Source organism: Syngnathus scovelli, chromosome 20 (genome assembly GCF_024217435.2).
Source record: "Syngnathus scovelli strain Florida chromosome 20, RoL_Ssco_1.2, whole genome shotgun sequence".
In the NCBI taxonomy this organism is placed as follows: domain Eukaryota; kingdom Metazoa; phylum Chordata; class Actinopteri; order Syngnathiformes; family Syngnathidae; genus Syngnathus; species Syngnathus scovelli.
Window position 1 is genome coordinate 12,041,750 of NC_090866.1, and position 23,823 is coordinate 12,065,572.

The 23,823-nt window shown below is 55.7% G+C and overlaps 5 protein-coding genes across 17 annotated transcripts; 3 read left to right on the forward strand and 2 right to left on the reverse strand.

The window, feature by feature from the left end:
• Positions 1–139: 139 nt before the first annotated feature.
• Positions 140–5,240, forward strand: pex7 (peroxisomal biogenesis factor 7). 2 transcript variants are annotated; one of them, XM_049756271.2, is made up of 10 exons: positions 140–421; positions 485–542; positions 632–779; positions 848–925; positions 1,010–1,118; positions 2,704–2,810; positions 3,017–3,130; positions 3,216–3,271; positions 4,234–4,333; positions 4,649–4,881. In XM_049756271.2, the coding sequence occupies exons 1-10, from the start codon at positions 310–312 to the stop codon at positions 4,724–4,726; spliced, it is 960 nt and encodes a 319-aa protein (XP_049612228.1). In that variant the 5' UTR covers positions 140–309; the 3' UTR covers positions 4,727–4,881. The 2 variants fall into 2 exon arrangements, with proteins under 2 accessions (XP_049612228.1, XP_049612229.1); XM_049756272.2 differs by lacking the exons at positions 2,704–2,810; positions 3,017–3,130; positions 3,216–3,271 and having other exon boundaries at positions 4,649–5,240.
• slc35d3 (solute carrier family 35 member D3) lies at positions 5,088–14,172 on the forward strand. Of its 7 annotated transcripts, none has more exons than XM_049756255.2 (8): positions 5,088–5,236; positions 5,616–5,668; positions 5,756–5,995; positions 6,731–6,941; positions 7,006–7,163; positions 7,226–12,314; positions 12,563–12,991; positions 13,063–14,172. In XM_049756255.2, exons 3-6 carry the CDS (start codon positions 5,771–5,773, stop codon positions 7,925–7,927), a joined length of 1,296 nt encoding a protein of 431 aa, XP_049612212.1. In that variant the 5' UTR covers positions 5,088–5,236; positions 5,616–5,668; positions 5,756–5,770; the 3' UTR covers positions 7,928–12,314; positions 12,563–12,991; positions 13,063–14,172. The 7 variants fall into 7 exon arrangements, with proteins under 7 accessions (XP_049612212.1, XP_049612213.1, XP_068505293.1 ...); XM_068649192.1 differs by lacking the exon at positions 5,088–5,236 and having other exon boundaries at positions 5,388–5,668; positions 12,563–12,737; positions 12,883–12,991; XM_068649194.1 differs by lacking the exon at positions 5,088–5,236 and having other exon boundaries at positions 5,388–5,668; positions 12,563–12,737; positions 12,883–12,965.
• On the reverse strand, positions 9,347–13,586 carry txlnba (taxilin beta a). 2 transcript variants are annotated; one of them, XM_049756226.1, is made up of 10 exons: positions 13,466–13,586; positions 13,344–13,395; positions 12,584–12,669; positions 12,384–12,512; positions 12,114–12,308; positions 11,924–12,043; positions 11,555–11,629; positions 10,782–10,874; positions 10,560–10,655; positions 9,347–10,477 (listed from the first exon to the last, which is right to left on the reverse strand). In XM_049756226.1, exons 1-10 carry the CDS (start codon positions 13,580–13,582, stop codon positions 9,578–9,580), a joined length of 1,863 nt encoding a protein of 620 aa, XP_049612183.1. In that variant the 5' UTR covers positions 13,583–13,586; the 3' UTR covers positions 9,347–9,577. The 2 variants fall into 2 exon arrangements, with proteins under 2 accessions (XP_049612183.1, XP_049612182.1); XM_049756225.1 differs by lacking the exon at positions 11,555–11,629 and adding an exon at positions 11,668–11,742.
• A 1,327-nt stretch (positions 14,173–15,499) lies between the features above and the next one.
• Positions 15,500–19,789, reverse strand: nmbr (neuromedin B receptor). Of its 3 annotated transcripts, none has more exons than XM_049756265.2 (5): positions 18,835–19,789; positions 17,630–17,771; positions 16,909–17,124; positions 15,888–16,126; positions 15,500–15,800 (listed from the first exon to the last, which is right to left on the reverse strand). In XM_049756265.2, exons 1-5 carry the CDS (start codon positions 19,239–19,241, stop codon positions 15,716–15,718), a joined length of 1,089 nt encoding a protein of 362 aa, XP_049612222.1. In that variant the 5' UTR covers positions 19,242–19,789; the 3' UTR covers positions 15,500–15,715. The 3 variants fall into 3 exon arrangements, with proteins under 3 accessions (XP_049612222.1, XP_049612221.1, XP_049612223.1); XM_049756264.2 differs by having other exon boundaries at positions 15,500–15,804; positions 18,835–19,787; XM_049756266.2 differs by lacking the exon at positions 16,909–17,124 and having other exon boundaries at positions 15,500–15,804.
• A 285-nt stretch (positions 19,790–20,074) lies between these two features.
• Positions 20,075–23,375, forward strand: gje1a (gap junction protein epsilon 1a). 3 transcript variants are annotated; one of them, XM_049756294.1, is made up of 4 exons: positions 20,075–20,238; positions 21,201–21,383; positions 21,451–21,648; positions 21,882–23,375. In XM_049756294.1, exons 1-4 carry the CDS (start codon positions 20,209–20,211, stop codon positions 22,077–22,079), a joined length of 609 nt encoding a protein of 202 aa, XP_049612251.1. In that variant the 5' UTR covers positions 20,075–20,208; the 3' UTR covers positions 22,080–23,375. The 3 variants fall into 3 exon arrangements, with proteins under 3 accessions (XP_049612251.1, XP_049612253.1, XP_049612252.1); XM_049756296.1 differs by having other exon boundaries at positions 20,085–20,234; XM_049756295.1 differs by having other exon boundaries at positions 20,211–20,350.
• Positions 23,376–23,823: the final 448 nt, after the last annotated feature.

The window sequence follows — 23,823 nt, forward strand, 5'->3', positions numbered from 1 at the left end:
AGGGTGCGATTTCAAATCTGTGGGTGGAGTTTACGAACGCGACAAACTCGAACGTTCCAACATTTTGAGTTGTTGAGTTCCAAATGGTAACCATCGCTAGATACCAAATGCGTTCTTTTCAAATGCCAATTTAACACAAAGAATTCTAATAAATGTGCGAATCAAGCCGATTCGCTTGAAAGCCTCCGTGAAATTGGACTGGTATGCGCCAGGGCGGGCCCCTTTGGACAAAAGGTTGACAGTCAGGTGCCTTAGTTGACCGCGACTGCTGTTGTGGGTCGCGCACAGCCGAGGACGGTGACCGCCGCTATGGCGACGAAGGTGTTCCGCAGCCCGGCTCGACACGGCTACGCGGTGGAGGCGTCGCCCTTCTTCCCTAGCAGGCTGGCGTGCGCCACCTCTCAGCACTACGGCATAGCAGGCACGTAGCAGCGGGCGCAAAGCTGACCTCTGACCCGCCCGCATCTTCTCTTTGCTCGCGCAGGTGGCGGCTCGCTTTTGGTTCTGGATGAAACGCCGGCCGGACTGCGCCTCGTTCGAAGGTAACACCCTTCCTTCCCCGACGAAGCCCAAGTCAAGTTCAGCTGTTCCACTCACTTTTTGTTTGACTGACATTTTGCGTGCGCGTCAGCTGGGAGTGGAGCGACGGCTTGTTCGACGTGTCGTGGAGCGAGGCCAACGAGCACGTGTTGGTGGCGGCCGGTGGCGACGGCAGCCTGCAGCTGTGGGACGTTCATCACGGCGCCCCAATCGGGCTGGCCAAGGGGCACGCGCAAGAGGTCATGAGCAAATACTTACTGCAATTGCCAGGCACACAACGTCCCAACGGAAACGTCCGTGTGCACAGGTCTACGCGGTGGACTGGAGTCAGACCAGAGGCGACGACGCCATCGTGTCGGGATCGTGGGACGGCACCGCCAAAGTGGTGTGTGTGCTTTTTCTGCGTTCTGTCTTTGTGCGTTTGCCCAATTTGCTGCTGTCACTTGTGACCTTTCACCCACTTCTCCAGTGGGACCCCATCCTTGGCCAATCGCTGAGCACTTTCACAGGTCACCAGGGCGTCATCTACAGCACCATTTGGTCCCCTCACATCTCAGCGTGCTTTGCTTCATGCTCAGGTGATGCGCACACACACACTCACACTCGCACACAAGGGGATGTCATGGAACTATTTCAGCGCAAGGGGGCACTGTTGACAAGCTAGAGTGCGTTGCTGAGCGTTATCAGCACGGGGCGGCTGGCGTTATCTGTCGGCAAAGTGGATTGAATGAATGTTCCAGATGAGATTTGGTGCAGTTTGTTAATCCGCGTGCGCGCTTTGATTGCACGCAGTCGTCAACACTCGCATGAACCCTGCTTCGTCCATTTGCATGTTTGAGAGTGTGTGAGAGAGAGAATATGATTGTGCGTGTCTGCGATGGGTGAATTTGACACACGTATGATGTCGTTTGCTTTGTGCACATGCTCAACTGTGTGTGTGTTCCTTGGCGAGCCGCCGCCCACAGGCGGGCAGGGAAAACGTCCGCCACTGCGGTTTGCCTTGAAGCGGCGCACGTGCTTAAAATGTCAGCTATCGCAACCCGGCAGCTCGCTAAGCCGCTTGCGTTAAGGTACCGTCGCAAGCGCACGTTTTGCTTGTGCAATTGCTTACAAACAAAAGGTCAGAAGCCCCCAATGTGCGTGTGGTTGTGTGTGCGTGCTGGCTAGCATGCTATGTGTGCTGAGAAAGATTTAGTGACAAGGTGGCAGCGTCACCCCCAACTTGATTTGGCAGCTAAACTGTCTCGGGGTGTGTCTACTAAGGCTGCCTTTTTTTTTTTTTTCCTTCTTCGCGGCTCAGTCGGCAACCGGGCCTGGCTTTTTGTGCGCCAATCAAAGGAGCCTGCGTTTGTCCACTGTGAGAAGCGGCGCACGTTTGCACGGAGGCGGCCGTGTGCTGACAGCAAGCTCACGTGGAATCCAATCGTCCCGAGCTGCGCTCTCTTCGACTTCCCGCGGCTAATCCCATCTCCGCTCGGAGAAGGACAGCCGAGCGCGGCGTGGTGTTGCGTGGGCGGTCGTGGAAAAAAGGTCGGGGACATCGTGACCCGTCACTGCACCCGGTGGTGTCAAACGCCAAGAGGGAGGGGGTGTAAGCGGCTACGGCCGTTTCGGCCATCTCTGTCAAATGGAAAGAGCCCAAAAGAAAGCAGAAGGCGGCCGGGCACGAACCGTGCGGGCCGAGTCCAAGCTTTGGCTTTGACGCTCGTTGAGGTTCTTCACGACGTCTCCGTCGGGCTGTCCCGGCAAAATGGCCGCCACCCTCGACGGCTGCCGTCAGATTTGAGCGTCATCTTCCTTCCGTTGCGCCGTGGCTTTCTTTGGGTTTTGTCGACATCCCCCGCGGTGGTGGTGGCCGGCCGCATCTCGGGAAAAGTGCCGACCGTCGGGGTGAGCGAAATACGGGGAAGAGATTTGCGAATGAGCCGAGGGTCGCCGGCGCACGCCAGCAAAAGCGCCAGACGAGGATGCTGCGGCGGCGATGAAGCTCGGAAGTGCCTCTTTGGGCTCTGCCCTCCCTGTCAAATGTGCGCCCTGTGGGCGATGGACATCATCTGCCGCTCGCAAGAAAGCCTGCACACGCGCTTAAAGGCACATCCGCAACTTCCTCCCTCTCTCCCTCCCTCCCTCCCTCCCTCCCTCCTCGTGTGTGTGTGCGCTCAGGTGACGGGACACTGCGAGTGTGGGACGTCAAGGCCGGTGCGTGCCGATTGGCGGTCCCGGCGCACGATGGCGAGGTCCTGAGCTGCGATTGGTGCAAATACGATCAGGTAACTCGCTCATCGGTGCGATTGCCAGAGGCCTAAGCGGGCCTTGGTTGACGGCCCGGTTTCACCAAAATGCGGGGCCTGGCCTCGGGGGCCGTTGCGCCATTTGTTCCATGAACGAATGAGTTTTGCCGTCTCCAAGCGTCGGCCACAGCCCTCACCGGCTTTGGCACCTCTTGACAGCGAGCGATAACGCGCTGTGTGCGCAGAATATCGTGGCGAGCGGCTCGGTGGATGGCAGCGTGCGCGTTTGGGACCTGAGGAACCCCAGACGGCCCGTCAATCAAATGAGAGGCCACACCTCCGCCGTCCGTCGAGTCAAGGTGGGTGGCCGGATGATGGCGTCCGCAAGACCTCATCCTGTGACACGTCTTTCTTCTTTGACACGTGCTTTGTGCATGTGTTCAGTTTTCTCCTTTTAGCGGCAACACGTTGGCGTCCTGCTCGTACGACTTCACCGTCAGGTGAGAAGCTACGCCTTTGCTGTCCGAGCCAGGCGCACTTGCTCCTCTTGCGAACACTCGCTCACTCGACGCATTTACGCCAATCGCTGGCAGGTGACAATGGGAGGCAAATGGTGGATTAGCATGGGAAAGAACCGTGCACCTTTAAAGCCCCCTTTGTGATCACGTTTGGCAACCTGCTTGAACTTTGTTTTGGTGATCAGAGCGCAAACGTATGGCCAAAGAGAGCCGTCGCCTACTCCAAAAGCGTGTGCTCGTGATGAGCAGCTTGCGCGAACGAGGGTGGAGCTGGAGTGCGGGAGGAGTTTTGGATTGAGGACAGACAGCGAGCAAGCGGCAAGACAAAAAGGCTCGCCTGCAGACACCAGCCAACAGCAATCACACTAATTGAACCACTTTCTTAACTTTATGTGCGAGTGTGTGTGTGTGTGTGTGTGTGTGTGTGCCCGCCCGCCCTTACGCTGCAAACCTTCCCTCCAGATTCATCCACTTTGCAAATGTGATTAAGTCAGAGTGAGCGACTGGACTGACTGCCTTGGGCCTGCCTCTATTGCGCACGCACGCACGCACGCCCAACTCTGGGCAAAATGCACTGCTGTGTGTCATGTAGTGGCAGAAGACAAGCGTGTCCAGTCCTTGCTCCGAGTGAGCTGGCGCGAGACGGCCGCAAAGCACTCGGAAAGTATTGATGGCTTGCGACGGCGCAAACGGGCCCCGTACCAAAAACCTTCCAACGCTTTCACTCAAGCTTACAAAAGTCTTCCAAAAAAAAGCTTCACCCCCAAATTTTAGTCATGCCTACTTGCAGAACAAGTGGTGCTCACAGTTGAAGAGGCAACAAGCCAGCAAGTGTTTGTCGTGGCCACTTTAGACCCCAAAGGCTTAAAGGGAACTCTGCCCGCGTGTTGGGGAAAAAAAAAAAAACACCGCCGCTGACCTGTGCCGCTTTTGTCCTCTTTGAGGTTCTGGGACCGGACAAGGGACGGCGCCCCAGTGGACACCGTGGAACATCACTCGGAGTTTGTGTGCGGATTGGACTTCAGCCTGCACGTACCCGGCCAGGTATCTGCGCCCCAGCTAGCTCGGAGACAAACGCCACCCTAGCTCGACAGCACGCTTTTCCTAAACATCACGCGACCGCGCCGCAAATCGCAGCCGTTGCTCACTGTGTGAAAAAAGAAAGGGCTTCTTCGGCGACGGCGACTGCCTCGGCGCATGCCCGCCTCCGATGCCGACCAGGGATCCATCCATCCATCCATCCATCCATCCATCCATCCATCCATCCATCCATCCATCCATCCATCCATCCATCCGTGGAGTTCTTTGGCAGTTGACTGCATGACACCGTTGGCGTAACCTTTGGACTGCCGCCTTTAGGTGCTGGACTGCGCCTGGGACGAGACGGTCAAGATCTACACACCGCCGAGTTTGTCTGCCGGCGCGGCGCGTCTGTGAAAAGGTCACGCCCCCGATGACGATGACACCCCGACGCTGCTGTGTCATCGAGTCCCAGCGGGTCTTGCAACGCAGAGGGAGCCCAAGGCGGCAGCGGTGGGTGAGAAAGGCAAACGGATGGCGCACGTCCAGCTCCCCGACTGTTAGCGGACTCGACTGAAGGAAGCTTCCGTTTGGGACGGCTCGGTGTTGGCCGAATGCAGCTTTGGAATGTTCATTTGCACATCGGAGATGTCTAAACGAGAGCTTCTTCTTCAACTCTTGCGCACAGCGTTGGCGGGCTTGGTGTGTGTGTGTGTGTGTGCGTGTGCGTGTGTGTGTGTCTCCTAATGGAAGTGTTTGATGTTTCTGTTCAAATGAGCGTCTGCTAATCTTGGAGCAACAATAAGCCCCCCCAGTAGGCCTACTGCTAATCTTCTGGCCGGGTTAATTGGAAGCCTGCCCCCCACCGTCCCCACCCCATGACCTCAGTGATTTGCTGATCAACATTTTCAATTAAAACCATCAAAGGTAACTCGTTTTCATTGCCGTTTATAATCGCCTGGGCTGGGGGGTGGGGTGGGTTGGGGGCGCCCCTTCCTCCCTCCTCTTCCTCCCTCCTCTCCCTCTGCAGCATGTTGCCTCAGCTTCCAGGGGATCCCTCATATTCCACCCCCCCTAAACTTGGGCGTCAGAGGAAGACTGCACATGTGTGAAAATGAACGTTGCTTTGCTCGTGCGTGTGTATAGGTGTGGATGTGCGTGTGCGGGCGCCTGCCTATGCGAATTGGAGCTCATGGGACTGGTTGAGTGATTGTGTAATAATGTGTGTTTGTGTGCCAATGGTGATGCGCTGTAGTCTGTTTTAGCGCGGCTCTTTAACCGCCCGCCCGCACGCTGTCTTTCCAAGGAGCCTCTCCGACACTAAAAAGAAAAAAGGAGATTGCGCGTGCGCCTGTTGGGGTAGGAAAGGTCCCTCCCCCGAGCACCGGAGCCCCCCCCCCTCCTCTTACTCACCCCGCTGCGGCGCTGCTCCGCTCCGCTCTGAAGTTTGCTCGGCGGACGATGGAGGCGGTGCGCGGGCGATTGCCGGGCATCCTGGTGGCGGTGGCGCACGGCGTGTTTTCGGGGAGCCTCAATATCCTGCTCAAGTTCCTCATCAGCAGCCTGCACTTCCGCTTCCTCACGCTGCTCCAGCTGTGCACGTGCAGCGCTGCCGCGATCGGCCTGGAGATCCTCCGGAGGCTTGGGAGGGTCTCCGTGCCCCCCTTCAGCCTCAGCCTCTCCAAGGTAAGGCCGACGCAACTTGCACACGAGCACCCGCACTTGCTCGAGTTGTAATGCGGCGGCGTGACAACTTAGGGCTCGTCGAGCCAAGTGATGATGATGATTGATGATGATGATGAAGCTCGACACTTACGTCTGTACTTGATGCTCTTTGTGTGGCCAAGAAAGTGTCCTCCGCCAACTTGCACTTGCCGCAACATAGCTCACGCTCAGCTCTGCGGGCGCAAAATCGCGTCCGGCTCATTTGTGGATTTATTGATCGCGCATAAATCCACGGATCGTAGCCGTTAGCACATCTTCCTCCTCCACATCTTCATCGTCACCACTTCTGCACCCGGCTTCTATGAGATGCGCGTGCTCTCGTGTGCGCGTGTCAATTGGACGAGATTTGAATGGGAAGACGCAGAGGCTCGCTCCACTTGCAGGCCGTGTGCGTGTTGGAGTGGCAGAAAAAAGTTTGCCCAAAGGCTGGCGTTTGCAATTGAGCCAGTGAACCCAAATTGGAAATCGAAAGAAGCAATACCCCCACCCCCACTCCCCTTTGCATGTCCTCACGCTCTCTCATGACTCGGTGAACCTTGTCGACCAGTTCAATATTGACTTTGGTTTTGTCTCAAGGGGGAGGGAGTCTATTGAAAGCAAGCTGGGCCGTCAAGTGGCTGCATGTGGCATAGCTGGAAGAAGCGCCATTTGATTGCTCGCGCCCTCGCTCATCACCCATCATTTTGCCCCCCGCAGGAGTTTGCCCCGGTGTGCATCCTGTCGACGCTGCAGTCGACGCTGACGCTGTGGTCACTACGCGGCCTGAGCCTGCCCATGTACGTGGTCTTCAAGCGTTGCCTGCCGCTCTTCACGCTCGCCATCGGCGTCTGCGTCCTCAGGAACGGCATCCCCTCGCTTGGCGTGCTCACCGCCGTCGCCATCACCACTGGGGGCGCCGCACTCGCCGGTAAGCCGCCTTATGGTGTGCGTGAGACCATGCAGTAGTAGCAGCAGCAGCATCTCTGCGACAGGGGCAGGAGACCTGAGCGGCGACCCGTTTGGATACGTGACGGGCGTCCTGGCGGTCATCATCCACGCGTCATACTTGGTCCTCATCCAGAAGACCAGTCTGGACAGCCAGCACGGACCCCTCACCGCGCAGTACGCCATCGCCGTGATGGCCACCCCGGTAGGGCAGGCGGCGTGCGTCGACGTCTGAACACTTCTTATCCATCCACTTGTTCCTGTCAGGTCCTGCTCGTGGGGGCTGTGGTCTCATCAGACGCCGTGGCCATGTGGTCGTACCCCGGCTGGAACGACGCTCGCGTCGTGACCCTGTTCCTGTCCAGCGTGGCCATCGGCTGCGCCATGAACTTCACCACCTACCACTGTACCTACCTCAACTCGGCCGTCACCACCAGCTTCGTGGGTGTGGTCAAGAGCATTGTCACCATCACCGTGGGCATGGTGGCCTTCGATGACGTGGCGCCAACCGCACTCTTCGTGGGCGGCGTGGTGGTCAACACCGTGGGCTCCGTCACCTACTGCGTGGTCAAGTTCTTTGAGATCAGGAAGAAAGGTTCCTACGAGCACCTGGAGGGCGGCACCAAGGACACGGCGGTCCCACCCGGTGAGCCCGAGCGCCACAAAGCCTCACTCGGGGGCGATGCCCACCCGGTGGAAGCAGGTGTCAACCGTGGGGCAGGGGAAGCAGGTGTCGACCCTGGGGCGGGGGAAGCAGGTGTTGACCGTGGGGCAGGGGCTGTGGCCTCCCGCCTGATGATGGAGAAGAACGCGGTGCAGATGCGAGGGGAGCGCCTTCATAAGGAGGTCGTTGGCGCCGCTTCGGGGCAGGCAGCGGGGAACTACGTCGGGGTGTGGCGCTCCATCAGGCAGATGCACGTCACCAAGGACGATGGGCTGATCGAGAACATGGAGCAGCAGAGCCCCTGAAGGCCGGCGAGCCGGCTAAACGCGCCGCGCTTCCTGCTAGCATCAAAATAAAAGCCCGAGACGAGACGGAGAGAGCCACCATGAGTCTTTTGGGTGAAAAGCCAAACGGCAAACGAAAAGCGTCCAGTTGCTTGCTGAGTCCGACGGGGCCGTGCCCTTTTGTTTGTTTGTTTGTTTGTTTGTTTTCCTCGCAGATGCCTCGACTTGGCTTTGGCGAGGCTGCTCCTCTGAGCGAAATCTCGGCCGTCTCGAGAGCTTTTATGCTGGCGCTGACAGGAAGCGAGGTGACGACGTTGCTATTAGCGCTGCTAACGCTGACGGAGCGCAACGAAAGCTAAGGTGTGCGTGAGACCTGCGCGGCTGCCCGCGCTCCAGGCCTTACTTTCTAAAAGGAAATAAGAAGCTATGATTGCTATTGATTTTTCTCAGACTATCTTTTAACGCGACAAGATGAGCGAGCGTAGGTGACGATGAGCAACACCAAAACGCCCGCGGCAACAGCGTGTGTGCGCCCGCGCGCGCGGGCGGGCGCATGCGTGTGTTTGAGCACCTGCGTGTACAATTGTGTGCTCGCTTTTGTCTACCTTTGTATGTGCGTGCGCATGTTCCTAATTATATTTGCCTCTGTATGTGCACGTGTTTCATTGCGTGTGTGTGCACGCGCCGTCAGCGAGAGTGCCAAAAGTAACCTTGTTGTGACACACGTGAGAGCTATCGAGAGCAGGTTGCCTTGGATTGAAGTTTGTCCTGTGTGTTTTGGTGAAGAGGAAATGTTGTCCGCATGATGACGAGCAGTTATTCCTGAATCCTTCATTAAAAATAATGACGTGTGACGTGCAGCTGCCACAGAATGTCGTTTGTGTGCGGAGGAAGAAGGGGAGCAGAGAGGAGGGAGTTGCAGAAGAAAGCAAGCACGCGATGTTCCCGCCTGGGAAAATGGCCACGTCGGTGTAAGCGTCGGCCCCGCAATTTTCCTGTCGACGCTCGACGACGACACTGACGAGCCAGCGACCCCCTTGCAGTAAATCTTTCGGCTTTCACTTTCCTTAGCCACCAATCTCCCCCCTTTCAAATTGGTTACCGTTCTTTTTGGACTCTGATTGGTGCCTTGGAGCAAAAGTTATGTGCCGGGCGGTACGCAGCAAAGCACGCACGCTAACACGTCGCAGGTTGGCGGTTTGAACCCCGGTTTAGCTTTTTGAAGAGCGAGCAATTGTCGAGAAGGCCAACGCGTCCTCGACTACGGGGCCAGGCTGGCGCCCGGTCCGCCGCCGTTTGTCCATAAGCAAACTGACGTTGGCCGGCGACCAATTTGCTGCTCGTCTCCATGTGACACTGATTGGCTGGCGACCAGTCCAGGCCAGCGTGTCCCGTGCCTCATGCCCAAAGTTAAACAATTTCTCTGCGCGGAGGGAAAAGTCAAAGAAAGTAAAGATTTTATTGCGATGACGTTTTGTTGCTTCTCACAGTGAGCTTACGTTTGAAAGTTACACCAAGAAAGAACGGCCTTGGCTTTTCCCGGCGGTGGTGTCTCCTTTGGTGCAACAGTGCCCTCTAACGGACAATTGGCCACGTTGCAGCCTCTCTCTCGCGCGCTCTCGTTCTCTCGCGCTTTCTCTCGCTCGCTCTCACAGCCAGACTCAAAGCTTCTCAAAGGTTCCTGTTTCTCTTTTTCTTGTTCTTCTTTGTCTCCTTCTTCGGGGGTCCCAGTGCGTGCGGCGCGGTCTCCTGGGTGGGCGGGGACTCTGCTCCTACATGCTGGAGGTCGCATGTCAAGGGCAACATTTTGACCTCAGTCATGACCTCTGAAGAGGGACCAGTGTCAGGTCCTGGCTTCATTTTTGCTTTTGATTCAGCTTCTGAGGTTGACTGCTGCTCTGGTTTCACTTGTGGCTCTGTTTCTTCCAGTTGAACGTCTGGTTCCGGTTTCACCTCTGGTTTTATTTCTCGATACACTTCCGTCGCATCTTCTCGTTCTGCTTTTACGTCTCGTTCTGGTTTTACTATTGCTTCTGGTTTCACTTCTGGCTCTGTTTCTTGATTTACTTTCAGTGGAACGTCCGGTTGTGGTTTCATTTCTGCTTGTGCTTGCTCTTTTGGTTTAACTCCTGCTTCTGCTTGCCATTGGCAGTTTTGCTCTGGCGGAGGCTGGCTTTTGTCGAAATGTCCAAACGCGACCAGCTCGACATCCACGTCGTCCAGGGGGTCCACTTCCTGTTCCCGTTCGGTGCCGTTAGACACCTTCAAGGACTCCGCAAACTCTTGCAGTTTGACTTGCTCGGCTCTCAGCCGCCGCATATCCTCTGTCTCCACGGCGTGGCACTCGCGGTCATCATTGTCGAGGTTTTCCCGCGCGGACGCCGGCTCGGCGTCGGCCCGGCAGACATTGTCGTGGTTTTCCCGCGCAGACGCTGTCTCTGCATCGCCTCGGCGGACGTCTTTGATTTTAGCGTACAGAAGTATCCTCTCGTCTTGAAGAGCTCGACACAACTTCTCCAGCTTGTGGATGGTCGCTAGGAAAACCTCGTAGTCTTTGCCTTTCTCGCTCCTCTGCGGGACCGGAGGACGGCGGCGGCGGCAGAGTGAGAGGGCGACAAGCTCACGCGTGCGTCCATGCGCTAGCGTGACTCACCTCCTCCAACAAGTCCGTCAAAGCTTTGTTGCAATTCTCAAACCTCGACTTCCAAACGTTTGACTCCTCCTCCAACTTCTTCATCTTCTCTGACATCTTATGGACAGACAGAAGCGCGCGAGGTCAATGCGTCACAGGACCCCCGATAATGCAGCCGTGCCTCAGGGCTCGCCACGCTTTGGCTTTCGACAAAAGACCAGGACAAACACGCAACGTAGGCACCTTTTCCATCTCGTGCTTGAAGCGAGCGTAGACTTCATTGCTCTTGGCTAATGTGGTCTGGAACTCATCGAACCTTTTGGAGTAGAGCGCCAACTACAGGGCGACAAGATTGTCGAGAGGTCATCGAGGTCTTTCGCCCGCGCGCGCACACAGACATTTGACTGCACTCAATATTTGAGGAGCCAATAGAAAATACACAAATGGAGCACTTTGACGCTAATTAGTGCGTATGCTTTGTACAGTGGTTGCGAAATAAAAACTCATTCCTAATGTTTCTAGTTCGACGCTAAACAGTCAAAGAAAGTTTTTGTATGGCAGTGGCAGGAGATGGTGCGCAGTGTCTGTCCCCCCACTGGCCAATTTCCGGCGATTTGGAGCGCTTTGGGGTGGGAGTCGGTTGGGGGGGGCTGTATTCACGTTTGTTGCGCTCACGCCGAACCCGTTTTCACGTCAGCGGCTGAGTTCTTGTGTCACGTGCCGCTCGCTTGCTGCTCTCGCTTTTATTTTGAAGAGCCACACGTCACGTGAGCCACCTCGTTCGCATCCTCATTGTTTCCACCTGCTTCACCTTGCGGCGGCACTCGACGACCGCTGTTCCGCCTTATCCGTATCCGAGCCGCTGTAAATCTTGCGCTATGATTAGGATGGGGAAGTCCACTCGGCCGTTTTATGTACTGGATGACTAGAGTTCGAATTTGATTGGGATTTGGATTGTCCCGGCCCGGAGCGTCCCGAAAGTTGTGGTGGGCGTGTCCTCCGCTTGTTTCATTCACCTGCGCGTGCATGCCGGCGGCGTGTTGGCGTAGCGTGTGCGTCTGCAGCTTCCACTCAGCCGCCTCGCGAAGCAGCTGGCGAAAGAGAGCAAACGCGTGACCGTCTTAGTTACCTTCTTCTTCGTGCTCAGTTCCTCCTCCTTCATGGCGAAGCACTTCCGGGTTTTGTCCACCGCTTCGGCCAGCAGCTGCGGCGTAGCGACACGGCACAAACTCGCAGACACACACACGGAAGGAAGGAAGGAAGGAAGGAAGGAAGGAAGGAAGGAAGGAAGGAAGGAAGGAAGGAAGGAAGGAAGGAAGGAACAAACAAAGCGGCGCGGCACGGCACGGCGCGGCATTGAGCCCAAAAACGCCGAGACCACTCACGTATTCTTTCTCGCGTTGGTGTTTCTGTTGCGCCTCCGCCAGCTGTGCGTTGGCCTGATCCAGCTTGGCCGAAGTCAGTTGCTGTTGGAGGTCGCGGTGGTGGTTGATCTTCTCTAAACTCTGAGCGCACACACAGAATCATGAGCTGGGGCATGGTGGCATTGTTGACGCTTTTCTCTTTGTGTTTGACCTCCTCTCTGCGCTGACACTGTTCCAGCAGCGAGTTCATTTTTTGGCTCAGCTTGGCGTTGTCCTCGCACAGTTTTTCATTTCTGGCGCTGTGCTGCTGGATCTGCGCTTGGATTTCTGCAAGTGACGTCTGGAAGTGAGCAGCCATCTCCGATCGCTTCTCCTCGTCCTCACGACAGCGGCGCAGGGCTTCGTCCTTTGGGTGAGCATGAGCACGCTGACGTTACAGCGGCGCGGCGCGTGTGTTCATTGCGTGTCTGCGTTTGTGTACCCGCAGTGAGAAGTAATGGTCTTGGACATCTCTGCACAAAGTTTCCAATTGGCTTCGCTCTGCCTGCAGGAGGTAAATGTTGTCACGTAGACCTTGAACCACCCTCTGCTCGCCACGCTCACGCAGCAGCTGCACGCACGCACGCACGCAAGCGTTAGTTGACAGAGAACGTTTTTCAGCAGCCCAAGAGGACGTCTCACCAGCTCGGCGTGTTTCCTCATCAAATGGTCAAGTTTTTCCTCAGAAGATGACAAAGCGCTCAGACTGTCTGCAACGCAAGCAACCTCTACAAGCACAACCGTCGGGACAACGGCGACATTGAGAAAGGACAAGCGCCTTTGGAGCAGCTTAGCGGTGACTCTCATTCCTCCCGACATGCACGAACGAGTTGTTGTCCGGAGCTTGTCAATGGACTTGGTGGCAGTAGCGGCTGCGTGTATGCTCGTATGTGAGTGTGTGTTTGTGTGTGTGTCCTATTTTGGCTGGAAAATGACCACAGGAGTCTGTTTTGAGGCGACTACACATGGAAATTCCTGAGCGCCAAGATGCCTCGGATCTCCGTTCACAACGGCGTCCAGACAAGTAAGGAGGCGCTGGCAACGAGAATTGTGAGTTGGCGAGTTGCTCAGGAAGCCCATTGAGCAGACTAACCTAGCTGATTCTATCTGCCTCGACACAGGACGTAGACCTGCGTTTGTTATCCGGATGAGCCATCCACCAGACGTCCGCCGCAGATGCTGTTGCGGAGGAGGAACCGTCACCTAAATTCTGCCGCTTTACGTCGGGGAGTCTCCCGCGCGCGGCAGCAGAAGAGCGCAACAGGAGATGGCGACCAAAGCGCAACCCCGCGCCAGTCGAGGACAACCGAGACGCCGGTCGTTAGCGACGATGACGTGCGGAGAAATGAGAGCCGCCCGCCGCTGCAAACGGCAAGTCACGACGACGTCCACGCGGTGGCACCTGACTGGACGCCGGTCGTGATGTCACGCTGCGCGTCCGCCTCCATCTGAAACTGTCACACGACACGCCACTTTGACCACCGTGAGGCCATCCCGCCTGACGCTAACATCACAAGGGCTAACCTGAGCCTTGGCGCTGACAATCGCTTTCAGTCTCCTGCCGAACTCCTCCATGGGGTCGTCGGCCGCTTCCCCGTCTTGTGGGCGAGGCGCTAACACCTCGGTGGCTTTCACCGACATCACGGGAGCGCTGAGGAGGAAATAGCAATGGAGTCACGTGCGCGTGACCCGGGCACCGGCGAGGTGGCGACAGTAGCCGACAAGAGCCAAGCTAAATTAGGAAATCTGTCGGTGCTCGGCACGATGAAACATGACAGCTGCAGCTGTTTGGCCACCGCAATAAGTACGACACACGCCAGCCGACTCTTGACCGGGAGCTTCAAAGTCAACTTTTGCAGGGCCGCTTGACAGCAAATCTGAGCTATTCCACAAAAAAGTATTTACCCAAAAGCCTTTCACAGTTATCCAATGCAAATTCGGAGCAGTTCAGAACACAAACGGCTCGAAAGAACTGGCCAGCCGCTCGTCTCTCATCTCTCTGCAGGATGTGGGGTTTTTTTGCCACCTCAGAATTACATCTCGCCGAAGGTTGTCACGAGCCCGAGCTATGTCATTGTAATAGTAATCGATAATAATGTTGGTGTATAAAGTCATTTTCTGTGCTATCCGTTAAAAGTAAGCTCCCCTGTAAAAATTGAAGCTATTTTCTGGACGGGATTTGTTGAAGAAGTGTGTGTGAGAAAAGTTTCATATAAAAAAAACAACAACAACACGAAAGCTTACCAGGTGAGAGAAGCGAAGGACGCCTAGCCATGTAGATGAAGAGGAAAATGAAGGCGACAGCTGAACCGCTGAAAATAATCTGATCGGCCCCGCCCACTTTCCGGCCTCGCAAGCGTTAGCCTGAAGTGAAAGGGTTAAAAAAAAAAGTGGTCTATTTTCGTTCACTATGTTGACGATTTGAATTGTGCGGAATTGCTGCAACTCTCGTGGTGGCCACTTGGTGGAAGCATTCAGTTACGATGCTCACTTGGGGGAAGGAGGACACGTGATGGGGAAGGCTCAGGTCAGTGTTGTTACACCAGTGCTTCTCAATCATTTTCTGTTTTGTTGCTGTTTTTTGAATCAAAATGATGCAGCATGACTGAGACCATATCCACGGCTGCAGGTAGTATCAGCTCCTCTGCAATGGCGTGTTTTGTTGTTGTTGCACTGAGCAATTTGGTACGCTACTTTATATGATGCTTACAGTGCTTGCTGATTGACTGAAGTAGCATTCACTAAGTGGGATGATTGTTGGCAATATTCAGCCCGGTTTCGCTGAAAAACCTCAAGCATCTTATCAGCGTGATTGGGGTGCAATGACATTAAGTGCCGCCTTAATGTACGTATTTGGCTTCATACTGTCCGCTGCCAACACTGTAAGAAGGCACAGTAAAGACACCGGTCTTTCCTCGTCTCCCATCGTAGTCACACTGAAGCCGAGCGCTACGTACGCTTCGTTGTATTTCCTTGTCTTAGCTTTCGTGTGATTCTCAATTCTCTTATCTCCGGCTCTCTCCGCCGTTCTTTTCAACACTGTTCAATATTTTTCCATGGTGTCCCACTGCACTTTTTATCGCCTGCTCTATGCTGTGTGTGCGTATGATCCGTAGAGCGAAGACTCACTCCTCTTACTGCCACTCCCACCTACTGCAGTGGATGTCTAATTAGCCTTTAATCTAGTACAGCCAAAAGAAAAGCATGTTCCCTGGTGTCACACGCGCCCCCCTTGGTAACGCACCGCCCCCAGGGGGGCGCGCCCCACTATTTGAGAAGCACTGCACTCACCAAACACGAGCACATGTGTGTATTTTCCCTGGGAAACGCATTCGTTCCAAGAAAGCTTCTTTGTGCTTGTGAGTATGCAAGTGTCTGCTTTGTTTTCTATTTTCTGGCTTGCCACAGATAACAAGGTCAGCCTCACCCGGAGCAAATCAAAGTTGCGTTCTCTGCCTCCCGAACCAGCGCACGAGTGGCGTCGTCTCTTTCTTCTGCGCAGACGGACGGAGGTTGCGTTTAATATGGCTTATTTTAGCACATGCTCACACATTCGTACTAACTTTGTGCTCTTTTATTAGGACTGAGACGACACAGTGATATCAGCAGCCAAAGACCGGCGGAGTGCGGTCACCGCCATCAAGCGGAACCATTTGAGAGCTTCTCCGTCGATGCTCTGGTTGGTCCGAGCGTCGCGTGACCTCATCCCGCTCGCCGGTCACGCTTCCTGCCTGCTGCCGATGACGACGGTGGGCGCGGCCTTCTTGACGGAGGTCAGACGGACGTGGGACGTGCTGTACAGGTAGCTGGCCTGACGGTCGGGACGCACGACTGCCCCTGCCCCGCCCCCGCAGCGCAGCTGACTGACACACACAAAATCGCACATCGCGTCAGAGGGCGGCAAATTCTTCTTCTCTGAGCTGTTTTTTCTTCAAGCGGTCCAAACCTGTTGAAGTGTCGGCGGAAGCTGTCGCTCAGCAGGTAGAGTGCGAAGGGGTTGACGCAGGATGACGAGAAGCTGAGGATGCGAGCTAGCAGCGTTAGCACCAGGTGCGCTAGCGACAGGTCCATCTGCTGGTAGCGGAAGGAGCGGTACAGGTAGAGCACGTGGTTGGGGAGCCAGCACAGCGCAAACAAGCCCACGAAGACCAGTACGATCTTTGCCAGCCGCTTCCTCGTCTCCATCTGCCGGAGGGGGGGGAGCGAGCATGGCGTTAGCTGCCGGTTTAGCGTGGGTAGAGGCGGCGAGCAGGCGTCACGTCGCTGCCGTTTGGCCACTAATTGACCTCTTTGAATTGTTTTTTTTACTGCCGCTCCTCCTCGTTGGTCCCCCGGTCTGACAATATTTCAACTACTTTCCCTTCTTCGTCTCCCACCGTTCATTCATGATCTTTTATTTGACCTTCTTTATGGTTCCATTTCATGTCTCCATGCCAGAAAGGCCGCTCACTTTGTTGGGCGCACCTGAAGCCGCACGAGTATTGGGCAGGGAAGGGGCTGAAAGTTAGGTCGGGCCGGTTGGTTCGGGCGACCGTTTCAGGCTTGGCTTGTTTTGTCTCATGTACGTTTGACATGTCTGTGCAGGTGTCCTACTGTGATTGAGTGGACTAGGTGCTCTCCACTTGCCATCTCCCAAGATGACATTTGAGTTGAAGGAATAAAAAGATGAGACGCCTGCCTGCAAAAGGTCGCCCCATCATCAATATTCCTCAAGTGGCTGGCACTGCGTACGCCGCTCCTCGTCATTGTCGCCAACACGGGACCGACCGCGTCAACTTGTACGTGTGCCTTTGCTTTTAGGTGCGAGTCCGAGGCGCCAGAGAGAGCTACTGAGAGAACGGCGGCGGCGGCAGCGGCGGCGGCGACGACGCCTCCCTTCTGTGCGGGGGATGAGGACGCAGCATCTCATGCACACGCACAAACGCACGCACGCACGCACGCACACGGGGGAGTGGGTGGAGTCTGACCTGTCTCTTGGTGTGCTCGCTGACCTCGCCGGGCATGTCCCGCGCGCTGCGCACCAGCGTGCGCGCAATATGGTAGTAGTACACGGAAATGATGCTCAGCGGGAACAGGAAGTAGACCAGGAAGAGCATGACGGCGTGGACCTTGGGATGCGTCTGCTCAGACAGAGGGTACGGCACGCAGTTGAGGAAGCTGGCGTTCTCGGGGCCCCTCTGACCCTGAGAGAGCGCACAAAGAACAACTGCAAAACATGACTTGCGTGTTGCGTTTTGGTCGCAGCTATTGCTCCTGCTTGACTTTTCCCGTCGCCGGCCGCCTTCTCTGCTCATCACTTCATTGGAAATCTCAAACTGATTGGAGTTCCTCCGATGACAGAAAGCGTGGAGGGATTGAGGAAGACAACGGAGGCGACAGAAGGGAGGGACGAAGGTAAGAGACCGTCCGTCACTGAGCGGGTCGCCGATCGAGTGAGGAAAAAAAGAGCAACTCCTTTCAAGTCTGCTCCGGCATGCCCGCTTTTTTTCCGTCAGCATCCAGCAGCTCATAAATTTGAACCAGCCAAGCCAAAGACGAGCGCAAAAGGAAGCGAGCGACAGCAAACGGAACAAAGAGAAAATTCCCATTGCAGAACCCAAATGATAAATGACATCAAATGCACCTCAGCTCCCGTCACGGCGGCATTAGCACAGGCGCCACACCACACCACACCATGCCACGCCTTACCTGCATGGATACCACCTGGGAAAATATGGCCTCGGGTACGGCGAGCAGGACGGACAGCAGCCAGATGGCGGCAGCTTTGGCGCAGGTCCGCAAAACGGCGCCGGACGCCTGGATGTCCATGGGCTTCACGATGGCCTTGTACCTGCCACGCACACGTGCGCCCGAACCGACGCCGGTGCGTCAATACGCTAGCTTGCCTTGCGTGTCTCACATTTTTCACACCCTCTTTAAGAAAATAATAATAATATTGCTGCCGCTGCACTCAAGCGTGTCGTTGGCTTTTCAAGTTCATGTAACTTTCACTCCGACGTTTCGCGTAGGTGCACGCTGACGACGTATTTGTCACGCGCTTCTCCGCCTGAGGTGATGGTGCTCCCGTCGTTCCATCTGTCACTCGTGGTCTTCGTCACGCCTTTTTCTGCTCGCTCTCTGGTTGTTCCCCCTCCCGCTCGCTCGCTCTCTCGCTCGCTCAGAGGGCGTCAGCGTTTGCCCCATTAGGAGCTTAATTACGGGCGTGTGTCGGCCTCACGCGTCGTCGGCCTTTCCGCCGGAGGGATGGGATCACGTGGTCGTCAGGAAATAATATCTCATCTTGCGCCGAAGGTCGCCCTTTCTTCTGGGAGAGCGCGCCATTGACACTCGACGCAGCGCAATTACCGGCGCGTCAACGGCAACAAGATGATTACGACGGCCCCATGAGGACACGGAGAAGACGATCGCTGCTTTCCTTCCTCGAACGCATTGTCAGTGCAGAGGAGACGTATCTGCCGCCGCAGCGCTTTGCAGAATGAGGAAACGCGGGTAGTTTTGCCAAACTTTGCCAAGACTTCTTCAAAAGAGCGGCAGTGCTCACACTTTTAAGTTGGCTCAAATTGCATAACAATGACTGACGCGGCCTTTAGTAGACCCCTTTAGTTCTTGTCGTGTGTGTGTGTGTGTGTGGGGGGGGGGGCATGTCTGTGTGTGTGTGTGTGTGGGGGGGGGGGGCATGTCTGTTTGTGTGTGTGTGTGTGTGGGGGGGCATGTCTGTTTGTGTTAGCTCATGTATATCTGTCCGAATAAACAATACATGTCGATAGTCTCTTTCATTTCCATGAAATGACGGTGCAGATAATGAAAGAAGTCAAGGAGATGATGATGAGGATCCTGAGCTGATGAGGACAAGTGATCGACGAGAGCCCGCACGCCCAGCCGCACGCACTTACCTGTCGGCGCTGAGCGCAGTGAGCGTGAAGACGGACACGCCGACCGAGGTGAGTTGCACGGCGGGCAGGAGCTTGCAGGCGACCTCGCCGAGGATCCACTCCTTGGAGAAGAAGCGGAGGGCGTCGACAGGCACGCAGGTGACGAGCAGCAGCAGGTCTCCCGCCGCCAGGCTGCTGATAAAGATGTTGGGCACGCTTCTCATGGCGCTGGTGCTCACGAAGATCTTCACCAGCGTCACGTTGCCCAGCACGCCCACCAGCACGATCAGCGTGTACGCCGAGGTCATGACGCCGCGTACGGCCGCATATGCGCCGTCCGAGGACGTCCAGCCCTCGCCCCCGGCGCCGTCGGCAGGATCATCGCTCGAGTTCCCGGCTTCCAACTGGGACAGAAACTCGTCGGCCATCGCGACTGGATCAAGTGCAGGTGCGTAAAGATGCGCGCGTAAAAGTGCGCAGGAACTTGCTTCAGTCTCGTGCCGAATGAGAAGAACGCGCAACTGGTAGGCGCGTCCCGACGAAGGTTCCTTTTATGGCTGTGGCGTGCGCGCAGGCGAGCCGCGCGCGCGCGCGCACCAGAGCGAGAGAAGGAAAGCATGCTTAATTCGCAGATTTTCCGTTCTCTGCTCAACGCCGTCTTTTTGCGCGTCTTCTTCATCTATAACCCCTGCTCAGTCTTCTCATCCCACTTAGTCGATTCATTGCGAACCTCGTCACAGTCGTCAAATTAAAATGGAAAGACAATTACACACAGGATCGGCGGATGCACATGTTCAGATTAAGCCAATCCGGTGGAACCAAATTGGATTTTTTCTTTTTCCCATGCAGTGCAAGAATGAATAGAAGCCTATTCCCTCTCTGGCCCATCCCGAACCTTTAATTTGATTTGTAAGACGCAGCAGAGCGGCCCTGGTTCATATTCCCATCCCCGAGTCCCAAACGCGTTTCACCGCCCCCCCCCCCCCCCCCCCCCCCCCCCCAGCTTCCTCTTCCTGAGTGTTTGTCCATCACCGACCGGGGTCACATGACCGCACCAAAAGGCTTTGTCAATCACCGGAGCTGGGTCAACACGCGCAGGAAGCCGCGGTTTCGGAGCGTCACAATAAGAGCTTCAGACGGGAGACAGGGCCCGCTCCGCCAAGGTCGGCGTGACTTGTAGCGGGGCTCGTTTGTGCAGGGACGCGCCCGTCCGTCCTTTGGCAGAGGGGGGGGGGTCGGCTCGGTCGGGGCCGCCGGCAGCGAGCGGCTCTCCGCGCGATTGTGAAAGGGCCGGCGGGAAGTGGGCCGGACGTGGCACCTCAACTTGACCCCGGGCTCCACGGCGCCCCGGACCGGCATGCGTTTGGGACCTGCGAGTGGAAAAAAGAGGGGGGGATGAACAACACGCCGCCAGGATTACGGTTGGTGTGTGGACTTGACTTTTCTTTGCCGCTAAGCGTAGTGTTGCTTTGCTTCGGCGGGACCTCGTTGTTTGGCGGCTTCGTCAATGCTCTTCCAGAAGTATTTGCAGTGCAGGGTGTGTTGTCGTCGCTTTCTGACTTTTGTGTTTTCCTCTCACCGTTCCGCCGGCCGGCCGGTCGGTCGCGTCGCGTCGCCTTGTCAGGGGCGCCAGCCTCGAGCTCGACTGGATGGCGCCAATTTGAGCGTTGACGTGTGTTGCGTGCGAGCGCAGGACGAACAGACGGGAGGCCGGCCAGCCGGCCGGCCGGTCGGGGGAGCCCCGGGAAGACGTTCCCCGGGCCCAAAGAGGCCCGCGTTGTGTCTTTGTCGCATGTTTGTGGTGAGCGTTGGAGGTTGAGTTTTTCGCTGACAGAGTCCTGTGGGGATTAGAATGCAGGGAGCAGCCAGCCCGCGGGGCCATTGTTGACCCTACTGTGTCCACTGAGCGAGTCAATTGATGCAGATAAAAGGCCCCCAAATATGCATTGACACGGGCTTTGCATGGGGACGGGTAGGCAGAGGGCGGTTGTGCGCCCGCTGCCACGTGGGCCCACAAGTGCCCCGGACGCAGACCGACGGCCCAAACATGTCCTTAAACTACATCAAGAACTTCTACGAGGGCTGCGTAAGTCACACCGACGACATCTGTAAGGGGTAGGCCGGCCGTGGAGTGAGACTTAAGGGGGAGGGGGAGGAGGGGGGGGGGGGGGCGAGGGCAGACCCAAAGCAAAACAGTGAAACCGGGCTCAGGAGGAGGTTGTTTGATGGAGGGAGGAGGCTCTGTGTGGCACGCTGAAAAGCTTTCAGCTGAGGGCCAACCAACGAAACATTCACGCGTCCGGCCGTCCGGCCGGGCACCCCCGTCTGTCCGCTCTTCTCGTCCGTTCGTCCGTCCGTCTGTCGACGCCTGCGCTTGTACCTTCCAGCTCAGGCCTCCGACGGTGATCGGCCAGTTCCACACCTTGTTCTTCGGCTCGGTGCGGATGTTCTTCCTGGGAGTTCTGGGCTTCGCCGTGTACGGAAATGAAGCACTGCACTTCAGCTGTGACCCGGATCGCAGGGAACTCAACCTCTACTGCTACAACCAGTTCAGACCCATAACGCCTCAGGTACCGAAGACGGGCTGACGTGGGCGCAAATCTGCTGGACAGAAATGACAATGCGCCCGCCTGGCAGGTGTTCTGGGCTTTGCAGCTGGTCACGGTGTTGGTTCCGGGGGCCGTGTTCCACCTCTACGCCGCCTGCAAGAACATCGACCAGGAGGAGATCCTGGAGCGACCCGTCTACACCGTGTTCTACATCATCTCCGTTCTCTTGCGCATCATTTTGGAGGTCATCGCCTTCTGGCTTCAGAGTCATCTCTTTGGCTTCCAGGTGTGAAAAAAGCGCCACAGTGAGTTTTTGCTCCGCTTTCAGTCACCCAGGTCGTAAACCTCAGTGGATCGCCGTGACCCGGGTGACCGACGATGGACGTGGAATGGGCGCCGAGTTCCTTTGTGCAAAGCGGCGGCGCTTTTGTCTCAAATTGCCAGGCCTTGAGCATCGGAGGGTGGCGAGGCTCGCGGCAAAATCCAACCTGAGCGCCATCCTTTGTGTGTGTGCCTCAGGTCCACCCGCTCTACATGTGCGATGCCAGTGCGTTGGAGAAGACCTTCAACGTGACCAAGTGCATGGTGCCCGAACACTTTGAGAAAACCATCTTCTTGAGCGCCATGTACACCTTCACCGTCATCACCATCCTCCTGTGCGTGGCCGAGATCTTTGAGATCCTCTGCAGACGACTGGGCTATCTCAACAACCACTGACAGCAACCGCCGTCGTTTCTCTCGGGCCGGGCAAGTGAGAAATAGTCCGTCTTTGCCCGAGGGAGCTCACCCCACGGGACAAGCGGGAGGACAAAAGGAGCGCGTGGCGTACTTTGACGACGGGACGCCCGCTCATCCCTCGAGAAGCTTCTTGGCTCCGGACCACAGGTACCTGTGTGCGTGCGTGCGTGCGAGTGGGTGGCCGTCTCCAGCCCATCGCGACCTTTCCCACATTGACAGAAAGACACTTGTAGCTAGGAAGCCCCCCCCCCCCCCTCCCCCAAAGGACTGTGATGACTCTCCAGTATTTCAAGTTTGACAGAAAGGCTTTGTGTACTTTCAGATAGTTTTTGTCCCGAATCGTTGTTTACGTTCAAATCGCAATTGACTGGTCGTATCTGTGGGAAAAGATTCAGTTGAAGTGGAATCGCGGACTCGTCTGAGCTTATGTATTCCATTGAACAACATTGAGTGTTTGTGACCCTTTGGCGCACATTTACTTCTTGTCAATGTCAACGCTTGACTTTTATTTCCTTCATCAGACATCCATCCAACTTTTGGTTGTGAAGGTTTCATCTGTCTTTCATCTCAGGTACAAACTCGCATCAGCAGACAAAAGCAGATCGATCACTTTGTATGCTCTCCAAGGCGCCGCTGTTTTTTCCTTGCGCATGTAAGCGGATGCTGGTAGGATTTGCTTGCTGCTCAGCCAAACAGCCACATTGTGACACCCTGCGGCGCTCCAAACAAACTCGCATTTAAAGCGGCACGCTTCGGGTTAAAACGATCCCAATCCGTGATGATGAGTCGCGGGTTCCCAAAAACCGTGACTCGAACCCGTCTGGCGCTAAGCTCGTAGCGATTCTTTGCGGTCGTTGTGCGTGCGTGCGTGCTGTGCGTGCGTGCCGCACGCGCGCGTTTGTGTCGCTGGCGGCTGCTATACGTACATCTTCATTCTGGCTTCACCCACGTCATTCCCTACTTGGAGCATCGCTAGCCGCTCATCAGCCGGCACTCTACCGAGGAGATGGCCTGCCTCGCGTCGCATGATCCAGTCACCCAAACGCGGCGACTACTACCTCAGCGACTGAGTCGATACCATCGAGGTGCTAACGCAACTGATACCTTTGACGTGCTCAGCGGCGAATAGCTTCAACTTGCTCATGTAGCTGGCTGTTAGCCCAGCAGCTTCAATATGTTCCTAATTTATTTCAGTTCATTGTGAATCATCTATAGACGTGTGGAATGAGTGACTGATTCATACATTTCAAATAAATCCGAATTTTTCATATTGGACTTCTTTTGGTCTTTGTCACTTGCTTGATGGTAATATCTGCTTCACTTCACCATTGATGCTTATTCAAGTCCTGAAGGACCGTGTGCACCATAGATCGGGCTGGTAGGGACATATTTGGGGAATACAAAAGAGTCCCTACCAATATTTACCATAGCAAACATCTATATTCATGGCATATTTTAGTATATTACGCAGTTGTAGCATTCGTTCCAAACAATTTGAAATGAGTTGTTTTTGTGAGGGGTTCCGAGATTTATTCGGAGCTATGACGACAGGTGGCGCTATTTCCTTGGCTGCAACAGAGTCGGTACATTAGTTCCATTTAACAATAGAATGCCCTTTGTTGTCATTTTACAATGCAATTGTACAACGAAATTGGAGAGCTTCTACTTTTCCAGTGCAGTGAGAATGTAGAAAAAAGAAATCCCAAAAAATAAACATAACAAA